This window comes from Calonectris borealis, chromosome Z, assembly GCF_964195595.1.
Source record: "Calonectris borealis chromosome Z, bCalBor7.hap1.2, whole genome shotgun sequence".
NCBI classification, from domain to species: Eukaryota; Metazoa; Chordata; class Aves; order Procellariiformes; family Procellariidae; genus Calonectris; species Calonectris borealis.
The window spans coordinates 50,632,983-50,656,906 of record NC_134352.1 but is presented as its reverse complement, the minus strand read 5'-3'; the positions used below and the strand labels follow the sequence as shown (position 1 = coordinate 50,656,906).

The window sequence follows — 23,924 nt, the reverse complement described above, 5'->3', positions numbered from 1 at the left end:
TTGTACTTCATGTGAGACTGTGGGATGTGAATTGCAATGTTTAGAGTTACAGCTGAGTCAGAGATGCATTAAACATATAATGTGCTTTAAAATACTGTGTATACTGAAAGACCATTTTTTTTTAATCCCTTTCCTTAGGTTAGCAGATATTTTGGCCCGATTTTCTTTGTGCCTTATCTCAGAGGGGTTTTGTAAAGCATAAATTTCCTGTGAAGCAGTTAGGTGCTGCTGTTCAAAGTACAGCAGAAAAGGCTGTGAGGAAATTAGCAATCCAACCTTCAGAACAGAGCTGGAGTAATGTGTATTTGTATAGGATATGAGGTTATATTTTAAGCAATATCTGCATATTAAATGACTGCCTTCTGTTCTGTGTGCTGTACGATCCTAGGCTAAAATAGGTGGGGGTCTTATTGCTAAAATAGCGTGCAATTATATAACTAAAGGTTGTGTCAGCAAACACAAGTATAAATGAACCATTTAAATTAAAGACTTTCATTCTAGCATTTCCCAATCTGACTCTGAAACTTTAGCATTGGTATCCTGACAACTTTATTTGTATGTAATTTTAATAAAATGAAAAACAGTAATTCAGATGCTTTGTTGTACAGACCTTAGCTGGTTGATATTACAGAATAAACTACAGTAATAATATAGATGAGGGCTGGAAGAGGGGAGGAGAGATTTTGTTAGTAAGTTTCTCAAATAGTCACTGGATAAAGAAGAATGGTAAGACATATCTGCACAAGGTTAGCTGGTGGTTTCCCCTGAGACTGAATACTTATTCCCCTCGTAACAGGATTCCACCTCCTACTGATTTCCTTTTCATCTCAGGCATTTCCGTACCTAAAAAGGACCAGCTGAAACTTCTTAGTGTATGTTACAACATTATATTTATAAATTTTAATCAGCTGTTGTACAAATGACTCTTTATGTTTGAAGTATGCTAAGTGTCATCAAATTAGAACTAATTCCTGGGTGTTGATGACTTTTTCCCCAGTAATGTATTGATATGGTTTTGGTTTAATTATTTTAATGGTTTTAGTGGCGTCTATGTGGTTGTTCTGTGGTTCTTACTTTTTTATTTCCTCTTTTGTAGACTGAATCTTGAAGAAGAATTGGATCAGATTAAAGTACACCAATCTGTGGGTAAGTTCACAATACAATAAATGTTTACAACAAAAAAGGGAAGGTATAGTATTTTGTATATGTAGTCCATTAAAAATATTAATTTTAAAGTTATTTTCTCTCCAAAGGTTAATTTCTTTATCTTGAAGGTGTATTTTGTAAGCATAAGGCCATACATATTCTTATTTCAAAGTATGTTTACCCTTAAGTTCTCCACATGCCTGTTAAATCAATGACAATTTTTATACGTAGGTATGTTTGCAACTTATGTGTATATACTACATATAAAATTAGTTAATTATTTTATTTTTAAAATATCTATGTATATGCATATAAATATTTATGTGTAAAATCTAAACCGTGTTTATATGTTATGAAGCTTTCTCCAGAATCTGAAATGGTTTTGAGGTACAGTGATACAGAAATTTCATGCTCATTCAGACTTCTTTTTTAATACTAGTCTCACAAAGTATGTGAATTTGAAAGTAATTCAGAATGGTGGAACTCTTATAAGAATTGATCATTAATATTTCTTTTATATCTTTACAATCTTTACAATAGTTGATGGTTCTCTGAAGATGGGTCTTTGTCAGTCGGATAAGTAATATGTTACCATTGCCTCTCCATCAGTCCTCTGATTCTTTGTATTATTTGCTGTTCCTGAATGGCCTGGGAGAAGTATTCAAGAGTGCGTAGTTACAGTCCAGCTGGGTGTAACACCTGTGGTGAATTCTTTATGCACAGTGTTGTGCAAAGAAATGGGGTAGGAGACTTGGAGAAGTACTTTGCATGTTTATAGCAATAAAGCCTTACCATTCTTTATCCCAATTTTCTGCTGTTGGCTGTTTTCTTTTTTTGTGATAATGTTGGCCTCTTGAATGAAAAAAAAAGGTTTTTTTTTTCCTTAATTTTAAATTTGTTTTATAGCATCTATAAAACTAAGTGGAAATATCCAGCTGCTGAAGACTGAAAGTTTCTCGTGTTACTTCTTATATGTTACTTTCATAGCCCCAGATAGATCTGAAGGGAACTAGTGGAGGTTTCAAATACTGACTTTAAAAATCACTTCTTTGTTTTTGCCAATTTAGTCAGTCTTTGCACAGAGAGAAGTGGAAAGGCAACCAGCAGCGAGAAGGAGTTGAGGGCCTGCTGAGCAATAACCATGCGTTTTCAAACACAGTCAGATCCCTGAAACTGCCAGTTCTTGACATGTTTAGTGCTTTAACAATTAGTCTTTTATTCCTTCTTTTTTCATTATCTTTTCAGATTAAAACATATCCTGTTTTAAAAGTGTGTGGGTGGATACACACTTCTGATTTGGTTATTGGTATGATGAATAATTGTTGTTATATTGGGACTGAGAAGAAGGGTTAAACTACTAGTGAAGTGTGTTAGCCAAATTTTATTTACCTTTTCCAGCATTTGTTGTTATAGGTATCATTTAGATGAACAGAAAATTTTTTTAAGATACAAAATCAAGTCCAAAGATATGTATTAAGCAACACTTTTTGTTAGCACATAAAACTGAGCTGATTCCAGCCATTTCCAAACTTTTACCAATTAATAAACCCCCCATAATCCAAGAGGAAGCAGTTAACAACCTGCTATGCCACCTCGATGCTCACAAGCCTATGGGGCCGGATGCGATCCAACCTAGGGAGCTGGTGGAGGAGCTTGCCAAGGCACTCTCCATCATTTACCAGCAGTCCTGGTCAACTGGGGAAGTCCCGAACGACTGGAGGCTTGCCAATGTGACTCCCATCTACAAGAAGGGCCGGAAGGAGGATCCAGGGAACTACAGGCCGGTCAGCCTGACCTTGGTGCTGGGAAAGATTATGGAGGGGTTAGTTTTGAGGGCGCTCATGAGCCATGTGCGGGACAACCAGGGGATCAGGCCCAGCCAGCACAGGTTCATGGAAGGCAGGTCCTGCTTGACCAACCTGATCTCCTTCTATGACAAGGTGACCCGCCTCGTGGATGAGGGAAAGGCTGTGGATGTGGTCTACCTGGACTTCAGTAAAGCCTTTGACACTGTCTGCCACAGCATTCTCCTACAGAAGCTGGTGGCTCACGGCTTAGACAGGTGCACTCTGCGCTGGGTAAAAAACTGGCTGGACGGCCGAGCCCAGAGAGTTGTGGTGAACGGAGTTAAATCCAGTTGGCGGCCGGTCACGAGCGGTGTTCCCCAGGGCTCAGTACTGGGGCCGGTCCTGTTCAATATCTTTATCAATGATCTGGACGAGGGCATCGAGTGCTCCCTCAGTAAGTTTGCAGACGACACCAAGCTGGGTGGGAGTGTTGATCTGCTGGAGGGTAGGAAGGTTCTGCAGAGGGACCTGGACAGGCTGGATCGATGGGCTGAGGCCAATTGTATGAGGTTCAACAAGGCCAAGTGCTGGGTCCTGCACTTCGGCCACAACAACCCCAGGCAACGCTACAGGCCTGGGGAAGAGTGGCTGGAAAGCTGCCCGGAGGAAAAGGACCTGGGGGTGCTGGTTGACAGCCGGCTGAACATGAGCGGGCAGTGTGCCCAGGTGGCCAAGAAGGCCAACGGCATCCTGGCCTGTATCAGAAATAGCGTGGCCAGCAGGAGCAGGGAGGTGATCGTGCCCCTGTACTCGGCACTGGTGAGGCCGCACCTCGAATACTGTGTTCAGTTTTGGGCTTCTCACTACAAGAAGGACATTGAGGTGCTGGAGCATGTCCAAAGAAGGAGAATGAAGCTGGTGAAGGGCCTGGAGCACAAGTCTTATGAGGAGCAGCTGAGGGAACTGGGACTGTTTAGCCTGGAGAAGAAGAGGCTGATGGGAGACCTTCCACCTGAAGGGAGGTTGTAGTGAGATGGGTGTTGGTCTCTTCTCCCAAGTATGTAGCGATAGGACGAGAGGAAATGGCCTCAAGTTGCGCCAAGGGAGGTTTAGATTGGACATTAGGAAAAATTTCTTGACTGAAAGAGTGGTCAAGCCTTGGAACAGGCTGCCCAGGGAAGTGGTTGAGTCACCATCCCTGGAAGTATTTAAAAGACGTGTAGATGAGGTGCTTAGAGACATGGTTTAGTGGGCATGGTGGTGTTGGGTTGACGGTTGGACTCGATGATCTTAGAGGTCTTTTCCAACCTTAATGATTCTGTAATTCTAAGTATGAAAAAATAGTTGCTCACCCAGTCTATAAAAACTAATTTCCTTGTTGTTCTCCTTGCAAATCCTAGGGTATTGCAGTTTGGTGGACACTTTTACCAATCGGTTGACATTTTCTAGAAGACCATAATGACTGAAGCTGGTTGTCCATCTTTGAGCATAAATGAGTATATATGAGCAATCCTTGCTCATGTGCTAGGAAAACGTGTACACCCTTTGCCTTAAAATGGGTATTAAATGCCTTCCTCTTCCCAAGTAAAAGTACAACTTCAGGTCTGTTACCTGTAATTTGCTGAGAATCCAAACTTGATACGATCTAATTACACTTTGTTTACACTCTTAGTAAATATGTTTTCTTTTCTGAAAGGAAACCTGTCATGAATTTACTCAACTTATCAATGATGTTGGAATTCACTTTCACCTCAGCAGGTTCCTGTTCCCATCAGGCATTCTAACATCAAAGGATAAATTCTGAAAAAAGTGGCTGAGCTTCCCTGTATTAAAAAAGCTCTATTCTCTTGCTTGATTAGGTATCAGTTGTGTTTGTCAGGAGGAAGTACTGGATAGCTTTGTTGCTCTTCCGTATCGTTTTTCAAACCCACTGGTCAAAGATGAAGGAGGTCAGGGGAAAAGGAAACTCTGCTCCTGCCATTCCCAATTTCTTTCCATTCTGATTCAGTTGTCCAAGGTGTCTCTTTTGCCATTGCCAGTTATTTTCCAGGAGTCATCAAATTCAAATTCACTATTCATGCTATTCATGTCATTATTTGTGTGTGAATGTAAAGAATGTCTTGGCAGGTACTCATGCCATTTCCTCCGAAAGCAGGAAAGTGGATCCATCTAATGCCATATAGAAAAATAGCAAGTGCCTTATTAAAAGCAGGTAAACTGTTGGTCCTCTATTTCTTCAAGGAGGCAGTATGAAGCATTATGAGACTTCTTCTGAATCTACTGTGTCCCCAGCTCATGTGTGAGAATGGCATTCCCTTCTTCTGGTCTTCACCGTGATTTTTCCCACCGGCTGTTTCAAACTTAGCAGGTCCTTGGGCGGATGGGTGGCTATCACTGGAGTCAGTAACACAGTGGCTTTCTGCACCACGGCACCTCCTGTCTGTCAGGGGAATCCTTCACCTGGTGCACACCGGAGGCAAAAATCTCGTTCTTTTGATGGTTCATGTGGGTACTCTGTGAGTGACTAATACACAGCTCTGTTTTTTTTGAAACAGATACTTTTTTCTTTGTCTAGGAAGGCTTTCTGCAAATACTAACGGTGAACTGTAGTATCATAGTTGAAGTCCCATTTTGGCAGCAGTTAGTTTGGCAGCAGAGCAAAACTAACTCATCATCAGATTTGGTGACTGTTAATTAGGAATTAAGTGTTACTTCTAAAGCTGGCAGTTAACTCTGTTTTCTCAGTAGGACATACCTATACTTCTGTAAGACCACAGTAATTTTATTACTGAAAATAGTGGGGTTTATGACTTCTGGGTCTATTCCTTGAGGGAGAACTTGGTATTTTTTTATGTAGGAGTATGATGAGTAGAGCGTACGGCTTGCTGAGTAGACTGGTACGATGAATCTTTCTGCTATCATAGACAGACAGACAGTTATAGGCAATGCTGTTTCATTGCCTCCCGAATCAATTCCTCTGAACAGTTACATAACAATTAGAAGGGAGGAGGGGAGAAGGGGGCTGAATAGGCCATTTATTTCCTGCTCGATAGAAAGGGTTATGCATCAGTGACCTTTGGCTTTTCTTTATGTCACTTGTGACTTTTGTGATAATACTGAACATGTATAGTCTTTTCTATCTATTTTGCAGTAGTATTCTTTATTCTCTGCATATAATATGCTTATTTATAGAGAGAGTTTTAAATTGTATTTTAATACATCCACATAATAAACATAACACCTTGTGTGCTTTGATCAGTTTCTTTGAATATGGGAAATCATTTTTCTTTTCAGTGGAGTACAGTAAATGCTGATATAAAAGCTACGGCAAACATTCAAATGAGTGAATATTTAGAAAAAGATGAAAAGCATGTTCATATTATCTTTGTGTGTTACTTAAAGAATGTTGTAAATGTATGCAGTACCACTGTGCTGGGGGACTGTAGTCTGAAATAACATGGGAACTAACATATTAATATCAAGGTAAAGGTACATATTCCCCAGATGCATAGTTTTACCTTTTTCAGCTTTTATTATCTTTAGAATAGTGTTCCATTTATTTCATGAATACAGAAGTATTAATTGGCCATGACATGTTCCAAAGACAAAAGAAAGGTCTAATTCACTCTAACAAACTTGTTAGTCACTGTTTATATCAAGAGGATTGTGAATCTACAGAGAGTAACACTGTTTTCTTCTACAGTTGCTTTGTTTATAAATCAAAAGTTTTTAAGTGACCTGCAGTGTGTGCTTGTAGTTTGAAATGATACTTCTAAGGCAGACCTCCACCATCTAGCACAGATATTTATCCCTTAAGATTAATTCTTTAAGTTAATTTGGGGGGAAGAAGGGCAAGAAAAGGAATGTGAATACTGTGGTGTTTTTACAGTCTTGGGATTTTTTGTTGTTTAACTAATATTTCATATTCTAAGATAAAGTCCTTCTGAGGTGTGTAATTGCTCATTTCTGTGAGCAGTTTAGTACTTCTAAACTTTTTCTTAACGTTCTTCTCTATGAATAGATCTAATTTTTAACTTGTCTTTTTTTGTGGGATTTTTAGTACCTAAAGTGCATAGCTGTCTCTGAGAGTGATGCTTAGAGTCATGTTCACTCTCATTAATTGTATCAATTTCTAACTGTTATGAATTCACAGTATTACAATGGAATGATTTGTGTGATTTATCTGGTGAAGTACATGATCTTTCACTTAAGAAAAAAAGGGGTTTAAAGTTTTCATCCATCCTAATTCTATTACTGTTTGCTTTGTTCACCAATCACTCTGATCCTCCTAGCAGGGGACAAGACCTAGAGAACAAAACTGGTAGTGACTGTGTAGATAAAAAGGCAATGAATTCTGCTTTTAAGGCATAGAGGGAATAGTCTATAAAAGAATAAAAATTGGAATGAAAGTACAGCGTCTTTAACCTGCAGATCTATTGTACCTTTGAAAAGCTTGTACTCTGAAAAAAACATAGTGTGATGCTACAAAGATTCATAATTATGTGACAGAACACTTTGAAAAGAGGTCACTCTTTAGAAACTGACCAGAAGGCTTGTCAAGAAAATAGACCACATTATAAATAATTGCGGAAGTAAAGAATGCATTTCCTTAAAATGTTTAGGTATTGTTTTAGTGAAATACTAGGTGTAACAATGTATTTTATTTATTCTCTGATAGAGATGTATTATTTATTTTCTGATAGAGCCACTTTTTAAACTCATTGAAGATGAAGGGGTCAAGAACAGTACTCCAAAGAGGAATGTGAAGGAAGTTTCACATCAGATGTTACAGAAGGTAAGATACCAACCCCAGCAAACAGATCTAAATTTTAATATAAGAATCATATATATATATAAGTCAGTACTCATAAATTTAGGCCATGATTTTCCTTTCCTAATTCAAAAATGCGGATTTCCAAAATTGTGTCAGAAAGGAATTCTAGTGAAGTAGCTGTGAATGTGTCATGTGAGATAAACATGGTTAATGTCAGAGAAAATTAAAAGAATGTTTAGAGGTATAATATTAAAAGCTAATAAATTATCTAAACTGGAAGGAACATATGCTTAGCATTTTACCACTTTTAAGTTCAGAAACCTTCATTTCTTTTGCTGAATATTTAACTTTACATGATATCAGGTGTTAATCTCTGTGGAGCTCTTGCTACAGAATAAAATTGGTGCATAACAGTGATAAATCCACTCTTTGTTCTATTTAAATTTTAGCACAACATTTCATACGCAAATATTTTTTACATATGTGGGTTTATCACTCTTCTCACAAGATAGTACTGTATGCATTTAGTGTTCTTTGGCTTAGCAAATATGATGAGTATTTAATCTTTACTGCTCAACATTCTACATGTTTTACCTCATACAGTAACAAGATGTTCTTAACTAGTTGCTATTTGTATTGATATTTGTAATATACACAAGTAGTTTAGTATGTTAACAGGTGTTCACTTAAGAGGGCTCACTTGTATTTTACCATATGTTTTGTGTGCTGCAAAGAAAAGACATCCTTCAAACAGTATCATGCCTTTTCTTTGTCATTTTGCAAAACAATATTTGTTTAATTACTTATAAATCTTTAAAAGCATGCATAAGTTGAATAAACACAAATCTATAACTTTGAATGTCAGTTCGGGTATGTCTGTCTATTTTTTATTTGTGAATTAACTTGTAGGAAGTATGGTAATTTACAGCAGATGATGTGATTGCATATACTTGTAACACTTGCCATATGGTCAGGCAATGAAGGCTGTCATCTCGTTATTACTGAATGACAAACATCATGTTAAAATAATAACACACAGAATAAGAAGTGCTCACATTCATTTATCTTAAGGTAGAGTGAGTAATTGAAATAATATGAATGCTACCATCTGAAATGTCACACAGTTTATGCTTGCTTATCATCTATATTTCAGAACTATAATTTTGTTTGCCAGGTAGTACATAATTTTTATCTCTATGGATATACAGCGTTATGATGGTACCTTAGGGATAGCTGTAGAAGCTATTCATTGTTTGTTTCCTTCCAGCTGTCACACATGACTTTAAGTGCTAGTGAGTGCAAAAGGTTGCTTTAAAGAACTGAGAAAATAATAACAGAATCTCAGTTTAGGAAGGTGGTTGAAGAAAGATACTGGTCTAACAAGTACAAACTATGATTTTAATCGTAAACCTTGGCTTCATTGAAGCATTTGAAAAAATCCCTTTTATTTCTAAATTCAACCAATAACTTTATGTTATGCTATGAATTTCCATAAAGGAAGGTAGCAATGGATACGGTGCATATTAAAGGTTTGCTATCAAACTCTTAAATTCAATATCATATTCACAAATATATATGAAGTTTGAGCAGCTCTTGCCATAATTTACTCTGTACATTAAGACCTCTCATTTATCTGAATCAAATCTGTAGTACCCACTTTGTAAATAATTCCATATTTTTTAAAATAATTTAAATGCATTGGCAAAATGTCCTTGTGAAAACATATAGCATTTACTGAGAAATACTATGGTTTCAATATTTTCAATGTCAAAGCAAGTTTTGACATTTCACATTGCTACAAGTGATGGAATTGGCCACTATTTTACAAGGTGAGTAGCTGAAGTTGGCCATGTGCATTCCACTATAGCTCCTTGAAAAATAGTCTTTTCTACCCATGTCCAGAAAAATCTAGAGCACCTGGCACTTCCCCTAGTGAAAGAGTGGGGATGGAGCTTGTACAAAACCAACCAAAAATATTTCTCTAAAATGACTAAGTGGTTACTGAGCACAAAACACACTCTGATGCCCTTTGCAAGCTTCTGGGGAAATCTCACAGACTAGATGTTTGGTTTAGTATCTGCTAAAATTAAAATTGCCCCTTATTTCTGGAAATAGTGGGGTTTAGTTGTAATTTTAAACAAGTATTCCAGAAGAACACTGAGAATCCATTTATTGTTAATGCCCTTGAATACGTGTAAACCTCAAAGGACTTTGCAAACAAAGCATATGCATCCTATACAGGTAGAATATGCTTCTTCAAACTATAAAAGAGAAGCTTGTAAAGTGGCTTCATTGGAATAGCATAGATTTTCCCTTTCTGTGAATAGAAAATACATTTCAGCCTTCATGTTCTTTAGGTGCTGATATCTCTTGCTATGATTTGTTTGGGGGTTTTTGGAAGATCAAATTAATATTTAATTTGTGTATTTACAACAGTTGAAAGAACTTGTTGATTTAGATAGCTGTATTGTCTGTATTTCAAAATAGTTTTCCTTCTGAAAATGTTTTTTTAAATTCAATTAGTATGTATAACCAACTCAGTAATGGGCTCAAGATGCATCAGGAAGGTTCATTAGCATACTTAAACTTCTGTGTCACTTTGCCTGGAATTTTAACTTCTTTTACCATCTGCCCTTTGTTCAACAGCTGTATTATTGCAGCTAAAATGTTTTAATCTGCACTACGTTAGAATTATTTTTAAATTAAGGACTATAGATTGCTTTTGTCCTTGTGCTTAATGTAATATTATTGTCATATAATAAATACATTTGAAAACATAGGTTTTTTCCTACTGGATAGGCTGAAATATTATGAATGCTAAAATTGCTTTTGTTAGGTACAACAGCTAGAAAGAAGATTCAAAGCTATTGAAGGGGAATTAAAGAAACAGAAGAAAGTAAATACAGACTTATTGAAGGAGAATAATGATTTGAAAGCATCTTTAAAAGTGCAGAAGGAAGATGCAGACACAAGAGAAAGAGAGCTGGAAACGCTACTTAAGAGAATTTGTGAAATAAAAAAAGACAAAGCAGAACTTCAGTTAGTGATTGATGAGCAGGAAAAAGAAGCTACCTCTCTGAAGAGGCAAGTAGCAGAAGCTAACAGGTTGAGAAATGAAAATGAAGATTTGCTGAGTCAAGTGCAGGAGCTGAAATGTTTGCTGGATGAAGCCAAAGCAGTGGCAACCTCTGGGCAATGTAATTGCAAGATAACAGGCACCAAGGTTAAATTAAAAACAGCCAAGAAAAAGAGTTCTTTGGGACATCATGGAGCTTTTCTCAAACAGTCCATCAAGGTTATGAGTAATGTATTTGAGAACTTCAGTAAGGACGGCTGGGAGGATGTGAGTGAAAGCAGGTACGGCTCTCATTAACTTAGCCCTGTAGAGGGGACACTGTGCATATGTAAAGCACTAGCAAATGGAGATTGAATTTCAACTACTGTTGATTTGGTATTCAAAAAAAATACTGTCAGATCCTTTGAAATATCTTGGGAGGTCTTGTTCTGAGCTTATTGACTGAAATTTGCATGCAAAATTAGCCACAACTGCATGAGTATTTGAATAGGTGCCAGGAAACCCAAAAGAAGGCAATGCTTGATTTCTTCCAGTGATGCTATTTTCATGCAGTCATGAGGCTTGAAATTGACAGTTTGGCAGGTTGATTTAATTTGCTGGCCCTTTGCATATTCACCACTGACAGCTAAGGATTCCCAGGCAAGCCTACTAAGTCGGTTTAGTTATCTTGTGACATGCCGACCCGGGAGGAGAAACATTTTTTCCCCTTAATTTAGTTAGATAAATTTTGAATGACCCATTTCAGCTTGCTAGCAGATGTCTACAAGCTGTTTAACATCCTTTAAATTAAGAACCATCCACACTAATTATTTCATGTATGTTTTATGCACAGTCATTGTACTAACTTTAATTGAATGATGGTTAAAAATCAGTTCTTTAAAGGTAATTTTTACTGCATAGAGTCCCAGTCATGAGTCACAAGGCTCATTGAAAAAAATTGCACTGGCAAGCTTCATAAACGTTTAGAATTTTTGCTTCTGCTTCTATTTGTCCACACATACTTGGGGAGGCAGCACTAAATCATTAGGTAAATGGGTATCATACCTTGTCTTTCAATACTTTGTCCTAAGAGATGATTTTTCAAGCCTGTACTTACCCAAAATATACAGAAGGTGACAAAAGAGTAAAGACAACGGAGTTGTCTTTGTAGGCTTCATGTTGGCTTTATGTATCACATGGAGCAAATCAACAGTGGCAAATTAAGCCCTTCTGCTGTTTCTCCCCATGCAAAATAGGGGGCTCCTGAACACAGTATCTTAAGAGAGAAAACAAATTAAGAACCAAGTAATTTGTCAGTTGCTATCATTAATGTAAAGCTTGTTTGTTTTTCTGTTTAATTTAATATTGCAGATCTGATTTTACAAAAAACATAGGTGTTTTGCTGTTGCCATTAGTGAGCTTTTTATTTAATTTACTGTGTTTTGCTTTTTAAGAACAAAATTGCACAAACAAACTGTCATTGCAATTTGAGTTTGAAGTGAAGTGCAAAGTAATTGTATGGCTTCAGTTGTTGTGGCTAGCCATAAATACTACTTTCAATAATTGTACAAGTGTCAGGTTAAGGAATTCTTGTCGTAGAATAGTGAGCATTTTTGAAGCTGATGTTTCAAGGTGTCATTCTCAACAAATTAGGGAAATATCTTCATTTAGTTCCCTCTTCTACTTATTAATAAATACTGTTCCTTATCACTAGTAGCTGTCTCTAGACAGCTAGAGTTTCTTGAGTTTCTAGATTCAAGCCTTCCATTTTCTAAATAGAACATTCCTTGAAAGCATTCAGGTGAGGGAAACAAGTATGTAGTTAGAAGTATCTCTGTGCTACTGCAGCACCTTCAAACTATTACATTGATTTCTGTTCTTATCAATCAATAAGACATACCAGTGTGTGTCAGGATAGGTTTTGGAAAGTATGAACATATTTCTGTATGAACTCTTCTCTTCAATTTGACGCCTTTTCTCTGGTTAAGTAGCCTCCATCTCTAAACCATTGATTTTTGTGATGGTGCAACTTAATGTGAACTCAGTTGTGCCTTTTTAAATGTCTTGGATTAAAAAGTAACAAATCAAAATTACCTTCTGTCAAGGGATTCCCTTACAAATCGGTTTGCACAAATGGTGATGAGTAGCCACTGATGGTGTAGAAAATTATATATCTAAGACTTCATAGAGTCTTCACTGAAGATAGACTTCACTGAATATTAGAAAACAAGTGATAATCTGGGGCAAGGCAGTGAAAAAACGGAAATTAAGAGCACATTGAGTGCAAGTTTAAGGAAAAATTTGAAGTAGAATGAAAGTTTCAGGTCCAGTTTCTCTGCATGGCAGGCAATTTCAGTAGAAGGACTACCAAGCTTACAGAATTTAAAAGCACTTTAAAGGGGTGCTAGGCAGACATTTCACTGAGTGAGAGTGATTTCTGAGTTTGTCTCAGTCAACACTACAAATAAAGTTCAATTGAAACACAATGTTATTGAGTGAAATACGGTGCATTTGTTTGTTTTGTTATCAAATGTGAAAATGAAAGAAAGTAGAAACCTAGTATATCTTTGTGAGCCATTCACAGACTAGAAGTACTATCAAGTACTTTTTCATGTATGTCACTTCTGTAAGCTGTTACAAAAACTGCCCTTTAAGAAGCAGTTAAAGTTTCAGGCCTCCGTGCAGGGTGAGATTCCATTTGACAGGGTAGAACTTGATAAGACAGTTTCAGAGGTTTCTTCTTTATCGTATTTGTAAACATCTGTTACTAAGTCAACGTAGTACTGTTCGGATTTTTTATTAGTTTCTCTTCTTTCTTGCATGTGTGGTTTTCTATGTGCTCAAGCATTGGCTGTTTGGAACCTTTAACGTTTAGCTTTATTTTGTTTTGTTTTCCTGAATGTGCTGTTTCAGTGACTCTGAAATACCAACTTCTGAAAGTTTCGAAACAGTGATTGTGAAGACAGTGCAAAACATTAATCCACTGCCAGACAGAAGTAAACAACAGGGAAAAAAGCAAATACAAGATAGTCAAAAGCCCTGCAACATTGTTCATTTAGAAAGCAAAAACCAGCATTATAATAAAAAGGTATGTAATAGAACTTGTTTTGTTCTTCTGTGCAGAGTGTTGAAGTTTAATAGTTAGTATTATCAATGCTGTTCCCCTTTTAATTAATTTGACTCTTGTTGAAAACTGAAAAGAAAATCTGCTTCCAGATATTCAATGGGTAGTTTCATTATAATTTAGAATATTTTCTGAACAATTGGTCTGCAGAAGTATTTGGGGGGGGTGTCAGGAGTGCAAAAGCTGATTAAAAAATGTAAAGCTGTTGTAAGCTAGTCCTGCTGTCTCATAGTCCAGACAAAGAATGCCGCAGACATCCTATTAAACTCTCTTTCAATCAGAAAAGCTATACAGAACAGGGTGACCTACCCCATAACAAGGAAACAGCAACATCCCCTCCTCCCCTCTAGCAAAATGGTGTGCTGACAAATCAAGCAGGAACACCTCTCAGTTCGTTTGGTGTGTGCAGAAAGACTTGTCTGCATTTTAGAAAGATGCTTTTGGCTCTATCTCTCTCTGATAGAGATTCTATCTAGAGAAAAGCGTGCTTTTAGCTTCTTCTTAGCCTACTTACATGCATTGTCTGGGATTTGAACTTGTCTCATTCCTAATGTCTATATGCTGTTTTCTGACAGAGGAGGACCAGCTGGTCGTTTCCCAGGTCTTTAGAGGCTCCATACAATCTGTAACAGATGACTCATTTTTGGACTTTTGAACAGTATCTAATACTTTTTCCCTCCTGTGTTTGCCCAAATAAATCACTTCATGGAATTTAAAACACAAGCAGATATTGTTGGTTTTTAGTTCAAGAAACAATACTGAAACACGGAACAACTTGCTGCTGTTAGAAAACTAGTTTGAAATTCTGTTATGTATAGTGATAAAGCGTTTGAAAACAGATTATATTTTCTTAGTCTCCAAAATTTTAAAGCGAATACAAACTCTTTGATCTTATTACATATTCTTGATTGTGCGTTTCCATCAAAAAATCTATTTTACTGGCAGAAAAGCTGAAAAAAAGGGAAATTCTTCTGCAACCATCTGTTGGTATAGAGTACGCAGTATGAGCAGGTGCACATGATATACGTAAAAATCTGACAGTGTGCTACTCCTGTTATCTCCTGCTGCTCCTAAGTGAGGATATACAAGGCAGGGAATCTAGGAGGCTCTGGTCTCTCTTGCTTGGTAGTGTAGACATAGCCAGTACTTCTCCTGTTTGCCTATATTGCATTTACTCTCTGTTCCTACTGGGAAAGACAAACACAGATATATTCTGATACACGTATGTAACAGACTGGTGGACTTGGAGCATACTCAGGAAGCATCCCAAGAGCCCTAGGCAGGTAAATATGCTTCAGCAGAAGTCCCCTGTTGCAGGAAAAGCACTTGAAAACCCAAGTTTTCAGAAGATAGCATTGCAGAAAGGTTTAGTATTGACAATTGGGAACACCAATTTTAACAGAAATCTTAAATCCCTCCTGAGGATTTGAGGACACTCCAGCTGGGTCATGGTATTCTTATACAAAGAGAGGCTAGAGAAATATCCTAAGTAAGTCCTGAGCTATGCCTGGGGTTGGAGATGAGATCATTTATGACACAAAGACTTCTCAGTTTTGCCCCACGTGGTATAAATATATAATATATCCTGTGCAGTATCAGGAGTTAATGGCACTCTCTTACAACTCATACGTTTATCAGAGCTGTGGCCTAGAGTGGAGGTCTCCATCTTTTTGCTGCAGGCATAGATCATTTGCTCATCATCTGCTGAGAGCTCAGTTCTCTGTAAAATATAATGACTATTTCAGACTAGCATCGGTCATCCAATTACATGTCTTCAGTGTTTGTAGGATCCTCTGGTCATACTGATAGGGACTTAGTACTGGTTTCCATTGTTGTCTTTGAGACATGGAATAAAATAATTAAGAGACTACTCAAAGGAGACAGACCTATAAGAGCTTGACCTCCTTTGTTTTCCTTTGCTTTGGTTTTAGTCTGAAAAGTTGGCACTTACATTTCTTTTCTTTTTTTCTGGCATATCCTATTGCCCTGTCCTTCAAATTGTGTGGCGATTGTACGAATCTAGAATTCACGGCTAAGCTATTCTACAATGTCAGTAATTTGTTCAGTGCAGTTAACAGATAATCTGTTGCTGTTTACTCTTTTAAATTTGGTGAACAACTATTTTAGTTATTAATATTTCCAGAAATATGTTGCATGGTATCACATAGAAATTGCAATCTGAAGACTTTAAAAATTGGATAGATGTTGCACAATTCCAGAACAAAAGTGTTTCAAAATACACTAAGCATTTAAGAGCCAGGGAAATAGTACTTTGATTTTGGAGTAAGCCATGCTCTGGCCATTTTCATTTTACATATTGCAAGCAGCATTCTTCTTCAGCCTCTGCTTCTGTCATTGGACATTTGATAGGTTCTGGAAATAGCTGATTTTTCAAACCAGATCTTTAAAAGGCATGCAGCTGACTTTTGTTAAACCCTGTACAAACACAGGGATTGTATTTGCATGTTCATATATATTCATGCATCTTCCAGTTACAGCTCAATGTGTAATCTGATCTTCTTCCTTTTGAATTAATAAGACCGCTATTCCTTTTTATTTTCACTTAAATATTAAAAAAAAAAAAAAAAGGATATTGTAGGCTTTCAAGTAATACACACCATCTTTTTTCCTTACGAGTAAATTCATATCTTATCTAAAAAAATAATGTTATGATTTACCTATAACGGTTCATTATTTCTTCTACATTTGATGGGGAAGACAGATATTTGTACTCTTTGCTGGCTGATGTTGTAAGACATCTCAGAATACACAAGAATACTCAATACTTGGTGAAGTAAAGAAGGGGGCCAGCAAAACCGCTACCATGGACTTCCGGAGGGCGGACTTTGGCCTGCTCAGGACACTGGTTGAGAGAATCCCTTGGGAGACAGTCCTGAAGGGCAAAGGGATCCAGGAAGGCTGGACGTTCTTCAAGAAGGAAGTCTTAAAGGCGCAGGAGCGGGCTGTCCCCATGTGCTGTAAGAAGAACGGGTGGAGAAGACGTCCGGCCTGGCTGAACGGGGAGCTCTGGCTGGGACTCAGGAAAAAAAGGAGAATTTATCACCTTTGGAAGAAGGGGCAGGCAGCTCAAGGAGAGTATAGGGATCTCGTTAGGTCGTGCAGAGAGGAAATTAGAAAGGCAGCTAGAACTCAACCTGGCCACTGTCATGAGAGACAACAAAAAATGTTTTCACAAGTATATTAATGACAAAAGGAGAGCCAAGAAGAATCTCCATCCTCTATTGGATGCGGGGGTGAATGTTGCCACCAAGGATGAGGAAAAGGCTGAGGTACTCAATGCCTTCTTTGCCTCAGTCTTTAATAGTCAGAGCAGTTATCCTCAGGGTACTCAGCCCCCTGAGCTGGAAGACAGGGACGGCGAGCAGGATAAACCCCCCATAATCCAAGAGGAAGCAGTTAACGACCTGCTACGCCTCCTGGATGCTCACAGGTCTATGGGGCCGGATGGGATCCACCCGAGGGTACAGAGGAGCTTGCCAAGCCGCTCTCCATCATTTACCAGCAGTCCCGGTCAACTGGGGAGGTCCTGGACAACTGAAGGCTTGCCAATGTGACGCCCATCTACAAGAAGGGCTGGAAGGAGGATCCAGGGAACTACAGGCCGGTCAGCCTGACCTCGGTGCCGGGGAAGATTATGGAGCGGTTCGTTTTGAGGGCACTCATGAGCCATGTGCGGGACAACCAGGGGATCAGGCCCAGCCAGCACGGGTTCATGGAAGGCAGGTCCTGCCTGACCAACCTGATCTCCTTCTATGAGCAGGTGACCCGCCTCGTGGATGAGGGAAAGGCTGTGGATGTGGTCTGCCTGGACTTCAGTAAAGCCTTTGACACTGTCTCCCACGGCATTCTCCTAGAGAAGCTGGCGGCTCACGGCTTAGACAGGTGCACTCTGCGCTGGGTAAAAAACTGGCTGGACGGCCGAGCCCAGAAAGTTGTGGTGAACGGAGTTAAATCCAGTTGGTGGCCGGTCACGAGCGGTGTTCCCCAGGGCTCAGTACTGGGGCCGGTCCTGTTCAATATCTTCATCAATGATCTGGATGAGGGGATCGAGTGCTCCCTCAGTAAGTTTGCAGACGACACCAAGCTGGGTGGGAGTGTTGATCTGCTGGAGGGTAGGAAGGCTCTGCAGAGGGACCTGGACAGGCTGGATCGATGGGCTGAGGCCAACTGTATGAGGTTCCTGCACTTCGGCCACAACAACCCCAGGCAATACTACAGGCTTGGGGAAGAGTGGCTGGAAAGCTGCCCGGAGGAAAAGGACCTGGGGGTGCTGATCGACAGCCGGCTGAACATGAGCGGGCAGTGTGCCCAGGTGGCCAAGAAGGCCAACGGCATCCTGGCCTGTATCAGAAATAGCGTGGCCAGCGGGAGCAGGGAGGTGATCGTGCCCCTGTACTCGGCACTGGTGAGGCCGCACCTCGAATCCTGTGTTCAGTTTTGGGCCCCTCACTCCAAGAAGGACATGGAGGTGCTGGAGCGTGTCCAGAGAAGGGCAACGAAGCTGGTGAAGGGCCTGGAGCACAAGTCTTATGAGGAGCGGCTGAGGGAACGGGGGTTGTTTAGCCTGGAGAAGAGGAGGCTGAGGGGAGACCTCATCGCACTCTACAACTACCTGAAAGGAGGTTGTAGCGAGGTGGGTGTTGGTCTCTTCTCCCAAGTAACTAGCAATAAGATGAAATGGCCTCAAGTTGCGCCAAGGGAGGTTTAGATTGGACATTAGGAAAAATTTCTTTTCTGAAAGCGTGGTCAAGCCTTGGAACAGGCTGCCCAGGGAAGTGGTTGAGTCACCATCCCTGGAAGTATTTAAAAGACGTGTAGATGAGGTGCTTAGAGACATGGTTTAGTGCGTATGGTGGTGTTGGGTTGATGGTTGGACTCGATGATCTTAGAGGTCTTTTCCAACCTTAATGATTCTACGATTCTATGATTCTATGATTCTAAGACTGATTTTCAAATTAAAATTAATTAGAATTTTGTGTATTCATTTTAAGTAGTTTTTGTTGTTTCAATTCAGATTGGAAAACTGGATTATTGTTGGTGTGCCATAATGGTTGGTATGCCATAATGAAAAGTTGCTAGCTTTGTGCTTCTGTTTTTTATATAGGGCCATTCACAGAATAAAGACCTAGAAAAGTTACATTCCAAGCGGAGGAAGATTTGCTGTCTCATAACATCTTATCCATCAATTCTAAGCAAAGGTAGGAATATTATATATTTTTGGCAACTTCATAAGCAAGATTGACAAAGCATTCCTGCCTGATATTCCAAAACCTCTTCTGTATTACACAAACACGCTTAATGCTGTTGCAGGATTTGCTTGTTTAAATTTGCATGAGTATATTTTCAAAGATTTAGCTCATTATTTTAAAGTGAAATTGTCATATAAAAAGTAACTGTCAAACAGCATCTTTCGCACAGTTAAAATATACTCTATTTTTATTAAGTCCCACCTATTGAATCTACTGACTAAAATAAGGCTTTTTACTACCTTCTGTTCTTGTTTGCCCCTTGTAGCCAACACAGCCAGTGAAACAAAATTACCTGTATTTTGGCTTAGGCCTTAAAAAAAATCTGTTAGCAAGACACTGAAGCCTTTATTTCCAGTAATACCGATCAGAAACTTGAGCCACATTTAACTTCCAAGTCCTTGTTGAGTTTGCTGTGTTGGCACTTCAGAAAAAGAACAACTTATTGGTTAACTGAATTAATTTACCAGTTTGCTTACTGAGAAATATTTTAGAGGCTAGAACAGCGTTTTGAAGGGCCAGAGAAAAATCAGAAATAATCTTATTTACAATGATCTGTCAGTTTAGTAACATGCCATTTTATGTTTAGTGAACAGAACAAAAAGGAGAAATATCATTGTCCAGAAAACGGGCTACTCTGTTACTCTACTGCAGGAAAGAATTAAGTCATTGCAGCAGCAGGTAGCTGTTCTACAGAATGAAAAAAAAACAGCAGTGTCTTCTGTGAAGGGATTTAAAGAAACCAATGAAAAACTAACAACTCAGCTACATTTGGCTGATCAGAGACTTCAAACTAGTAAACTGACTATAGAGGTAAAGTACTTTTCATTATGGTGTCTTCCAATGTTCAGCTTAGTTCTGTTGTAATTCTGTGAAATTTTGATAAGACTGATTTTTGTCTCTTAATTTGTTATGATCAGAATTATGAAATGTTATATATTAGCATGTTTTATATGAGATTCTGAATTATTACATACAAATGATATTGAGGCCTGATTTACTATTCTATCAACCCAAATTCATTAATCCTTGTGAAAAAGAAGTTGTCTTAATGCTGATTTTCTACCTGCATTCAAATGAGTGAGGGAAGTTTCATTTTTAGCCTGTGGTCTGAGAACTTTCCTGAGAATCTGATCAGTCCACATGAACTAGCACCCATTCCTCTGTGAAGAACAGGCACTTTTGGAGAAACCAGCTGTCTCCGTACGCCCCAGGACTGGAGTGCTCAAGACAACTGAAGTTTTCTTCCAAAGGGGGCTCAGACCAGCTCCATATATGTTTAATCCCATCTCTCTCTGTCAAGGTAAAAAACTAGAGAGCAAAATTTATGAAAATAGAGACTAGCAAACTATTTGGTTAACTGCCCCAAAGATGCTAGCTTCTCTACTCCAGTCTTCGTTCCTACTTAATCCTTTCCGATACTACTACTTCTTTCTGGTTTTCCCCATTCTCATTTATATATATGTATTTTGTGTTAATCTATATGCAACTCCTCAGCTGGAATTCTTTTCTATTCATACTGTAGTGATTGGCCTGCCCTTTATAGAGCTGAATCAACAAACACTTTTGCAGTAATTGTCTCCTGTTGGTCACACACACATCCTGCTTCCAGAATTATAGTGCTACAACAGATGGACTTGCTGGAAGGAGGCAGACATTAAAAAAGAAATCAAATCCCCTCCCCCTCAAACTTCTCTGCATTTCTGTCTTTGCACAGAAGGCAGAAGCAGTATCAGGAGCAGCACTTTTCACTTTCTTAGGGCTGGGGAACTGCTAATTTCTAGAGGAGGGAAAACCTCATTTCTGTTACTCATTTTGCATAACTATATATATGTAATGAATTGTTCAAAAAGAGTTTCCAAGGTCATTGGAACCAATGGAGATCTGCGTATCTCACAAACAGTATCATAATGTAAAGTTTCATGGACAGTATAAACTTCACAGAGAGTTATTCGTGTGATTTAGGTAAAATATTCTGCTTGCTCAGACATTTTCATGATTTGCCTTCCTAGAAGAGTACACCTTAGGTGTCCATAGGAGAGCAATGTGAGAAATAAAATAAAAAAGGCCATTATCAAGAAACTGGTTAAAAAAAAAAAAAAAGGCAAAATTTTTGTCGAGATAAGTGCTGCTGTAATGTGAAAGACTGACTAAGAGGGAAATAGCATGGTCTTAAAACCAAATCAGTTTTCTTTCACTCATTTTTTCTGGAAACTTTAAAAAAAGATTTAAAATGGTCACTGGTTTATTTAAAGGGTGGTGCATTCTAAGCAAAAATAAATAAATGGTGTTGCAGGTACTCAAGGAAAAATCTTTATTAGGCATGCACATTTTTTTTCCTTCTCAGCAACCAATTCAAATTCCCTTTCTTACACCTAATTACTCTTCAGATGCCATACTACTGCTACCAAGTGGGAAATTTAAAGCAGAGGCTTGGGCTACTTGCCAAATGAAAATTAAGGAGGTAAAGAACCTACACAGTCACTGCAGGGTACGTGCATGTTTTAGAGAGAGAACCGTGATTCAGACAGTTCAAATGGTTGTAAAGCACACATTTGTGGGGGCTTTTTGTATGTTTTTTATAAGAAATACTATCTAGAAGTGAAGTTTTAAGATATTGCAAGCAAATGACGTTTTTTAAAAATACTTTTTTCACTAGCAAGAACACTGTTGTCATTGTTTCTTCTCAGTGCTTCTGTTACTTTAGATTTTAGAATTTTCTTGCACAGGTAGAAGGTAAAAAACATGCGAACAAAGGATGAAAAACTGTTGAGACAATCTCTGGATTTATGGAGACTCTTAAACGCTTAAAGAGCATCAAAATGACTAAGATCCAAAAATAAGCTTCCATATGTAATCATAAAGTTCTGAATAATCTTACATTAACAATGAACTTGTGATGCTGGGCTAAGGTAAGTTTAGCATTCTAGCAACCATAAACATTAACATCATGGCTTGGACGAGATGCCATGTTGCCTGAATTTAGCTAAGAAAATAAATCCATTAGCAGACAAGGGCAGATGTTTGTGCAGTCAGTCCTTCATTATAATCCCCAAAGAATCTAGTGCTAGAAGATCGACTCTGGATTTAAGATTTAAATGTTCCAGATGTTCATTTTTAGACAGATTTTACAGTTCATACAACTTAAGGACTGTCTGGCATCTGTTGATTTTCAGAATGTATACACATATATGGTTTTGTGTATTTTTCTTGAAGATCCACACAGACATGTATGTATGTATATATTTATCTGTCTGCTTGTAAGAGTTCCGAATGCTGGATTCAAGTTCTTTTTTTGTTTGGCCTTATGTACTCTTTGCAGTAATGTAGATTTCTTGCTTTGTTTTGTTTCTGCAAAAGCAATTCTTTGCATATTTCTGGAAAAATGACTGTAAAGTGACTGCACATGTGAGAATCAAAGCTTGCATTCTCCAAGGATTCACATCAACACTGAGTCAAGACCGTCTGTATAGAAGAAGTATAGTAGTTACATTTTTACATCAGTGTGTAGGAATCATAGCTGGAGCTGATACTCAATGTAGAAGCAAAGGGATTCAGCATTTCCTTAGTTTTTTAGAAGAACGTCTGAAAGGAATTGTTGGAAAAATCCAGGAAATGTTTTTTTTAAGATTTATTCCCCCCTCTACTCATTTCTATCCCTAAGTGACTGCTTATAAGAAGAGTGTATTTATTGCATACATATATTATACATACATATATATACACATATATACTGCATATACAGTAATTACAATTAGTTTTATGCAGTAGGTGTCATTCTTGTTGCAAAAGTTCAGACAAAGTGTATTGAATAAGAAATTAAAATCAGAAGCAGGTTAAGTCAGTAGTGCTTATCTTATTCTTGTCAAGGCCACTCACAAGTCCACTGCTCAAAAGTACTGTAGGATCTTTTGCATCAGTTCTCCAGTGTTTCTCAGGTGTTGTCACAGGAAAAGCTGCATTTCTTAATGGAATGTCATAGGCATTTGCAAAGTACCTGTGTAAGTCTACTTCAGCAGGAAACCTGAATCTCAAAGAATGTGAACAAGTCAACCAGTCAAACGCTGACAGATCCTTCGAAGAGGATAACGCGAAGGTTTAAGTAAAGTTTTTCAGATGCATTCCTGCAGATAGGTAACTATGTTTTTGCTGAATTGGGAAGAAAAGGAGCTTTTTTTTTTTTTTTCTTAAGAAGCCTCTGCACATTTTAGCTGTAATTCGGCCTAGAATTTTCTTTCTGATATAATTTTAAAAATCTCTCCAAACTTTATTTTAGCCATTCAATTTTCAATTTTCTTTGAATTTTAAGGGAATTTTTTTCCCCTGAGCTCATACTGTGCTTTTAAAATACAATTTGCTTGCCAAAAGTTTGTTTATCTAGTGGATTATCTCAGGGTATGAGAATGAAAAGCAGAAGAGTAAAGGGCTAGAGAAAGCTTTTTATTCTTTACAGTTTGTTTGTGGCTTTCTCTACATATTCTCTTGACTATTTTTTACTCCCCAATCTATCAGAGAACAGCTCAGAATTCAGAGTTGCATCTGCAAATTCAGCACCAAGCTTCACTCTTCTTACGGTACCCAAATACGAGTATACCAGCCAATTTAGCATTACTCAATTACACTGAAACGAAGAAGAAACTGATGATGAATTTAGATGCATTGTGAATTATTTGCCTAACTATTATTTACACAAAGATCCACTTTGACTCTGGTTTTCATGAAGGGGTTTTTCATTCTTTAAAGGTGTATTGTTATTTACATAACAATTTTT

General features: G+C 38.1%; 1 protein-coding gene across 1 annotated transcript in view; it reads left to right on the top strand.

The window, feature by feature from the left end:
- The window catches only part of CNTLN (centlein), a 221,234-nt gene that overhangs the window by 143,772 nt on the left and 53,538 nt on the right, over positions 1–23,924 (top strand). Inside the window, exons 14-19 of the mRNA XM_075136251.1 lie at positions 1,097–1,146; positions 7,637–7,728; positions 10,544–11,064; positions 13,676–13,850; positions 19,012–19,105; positions 19,743–19,966. Coding sequence (XP_074992352.1) covers positions 1,097–1,146; positions 7,637–7,728; positions 10,544–11,064; positions 13,676–13,850; positions 19,012–19,105; positions 19,743–19,966 — 1,156 coding nt within the window. The remainder of the gene's footprint in view (positions 1–1,096; positions 1,147–7,636; positions 7,729–10,543; positions 11,065–13,675; positions 13,851–19,011; positions 19,106–19,742; positions 19,967–23,924) is intronic.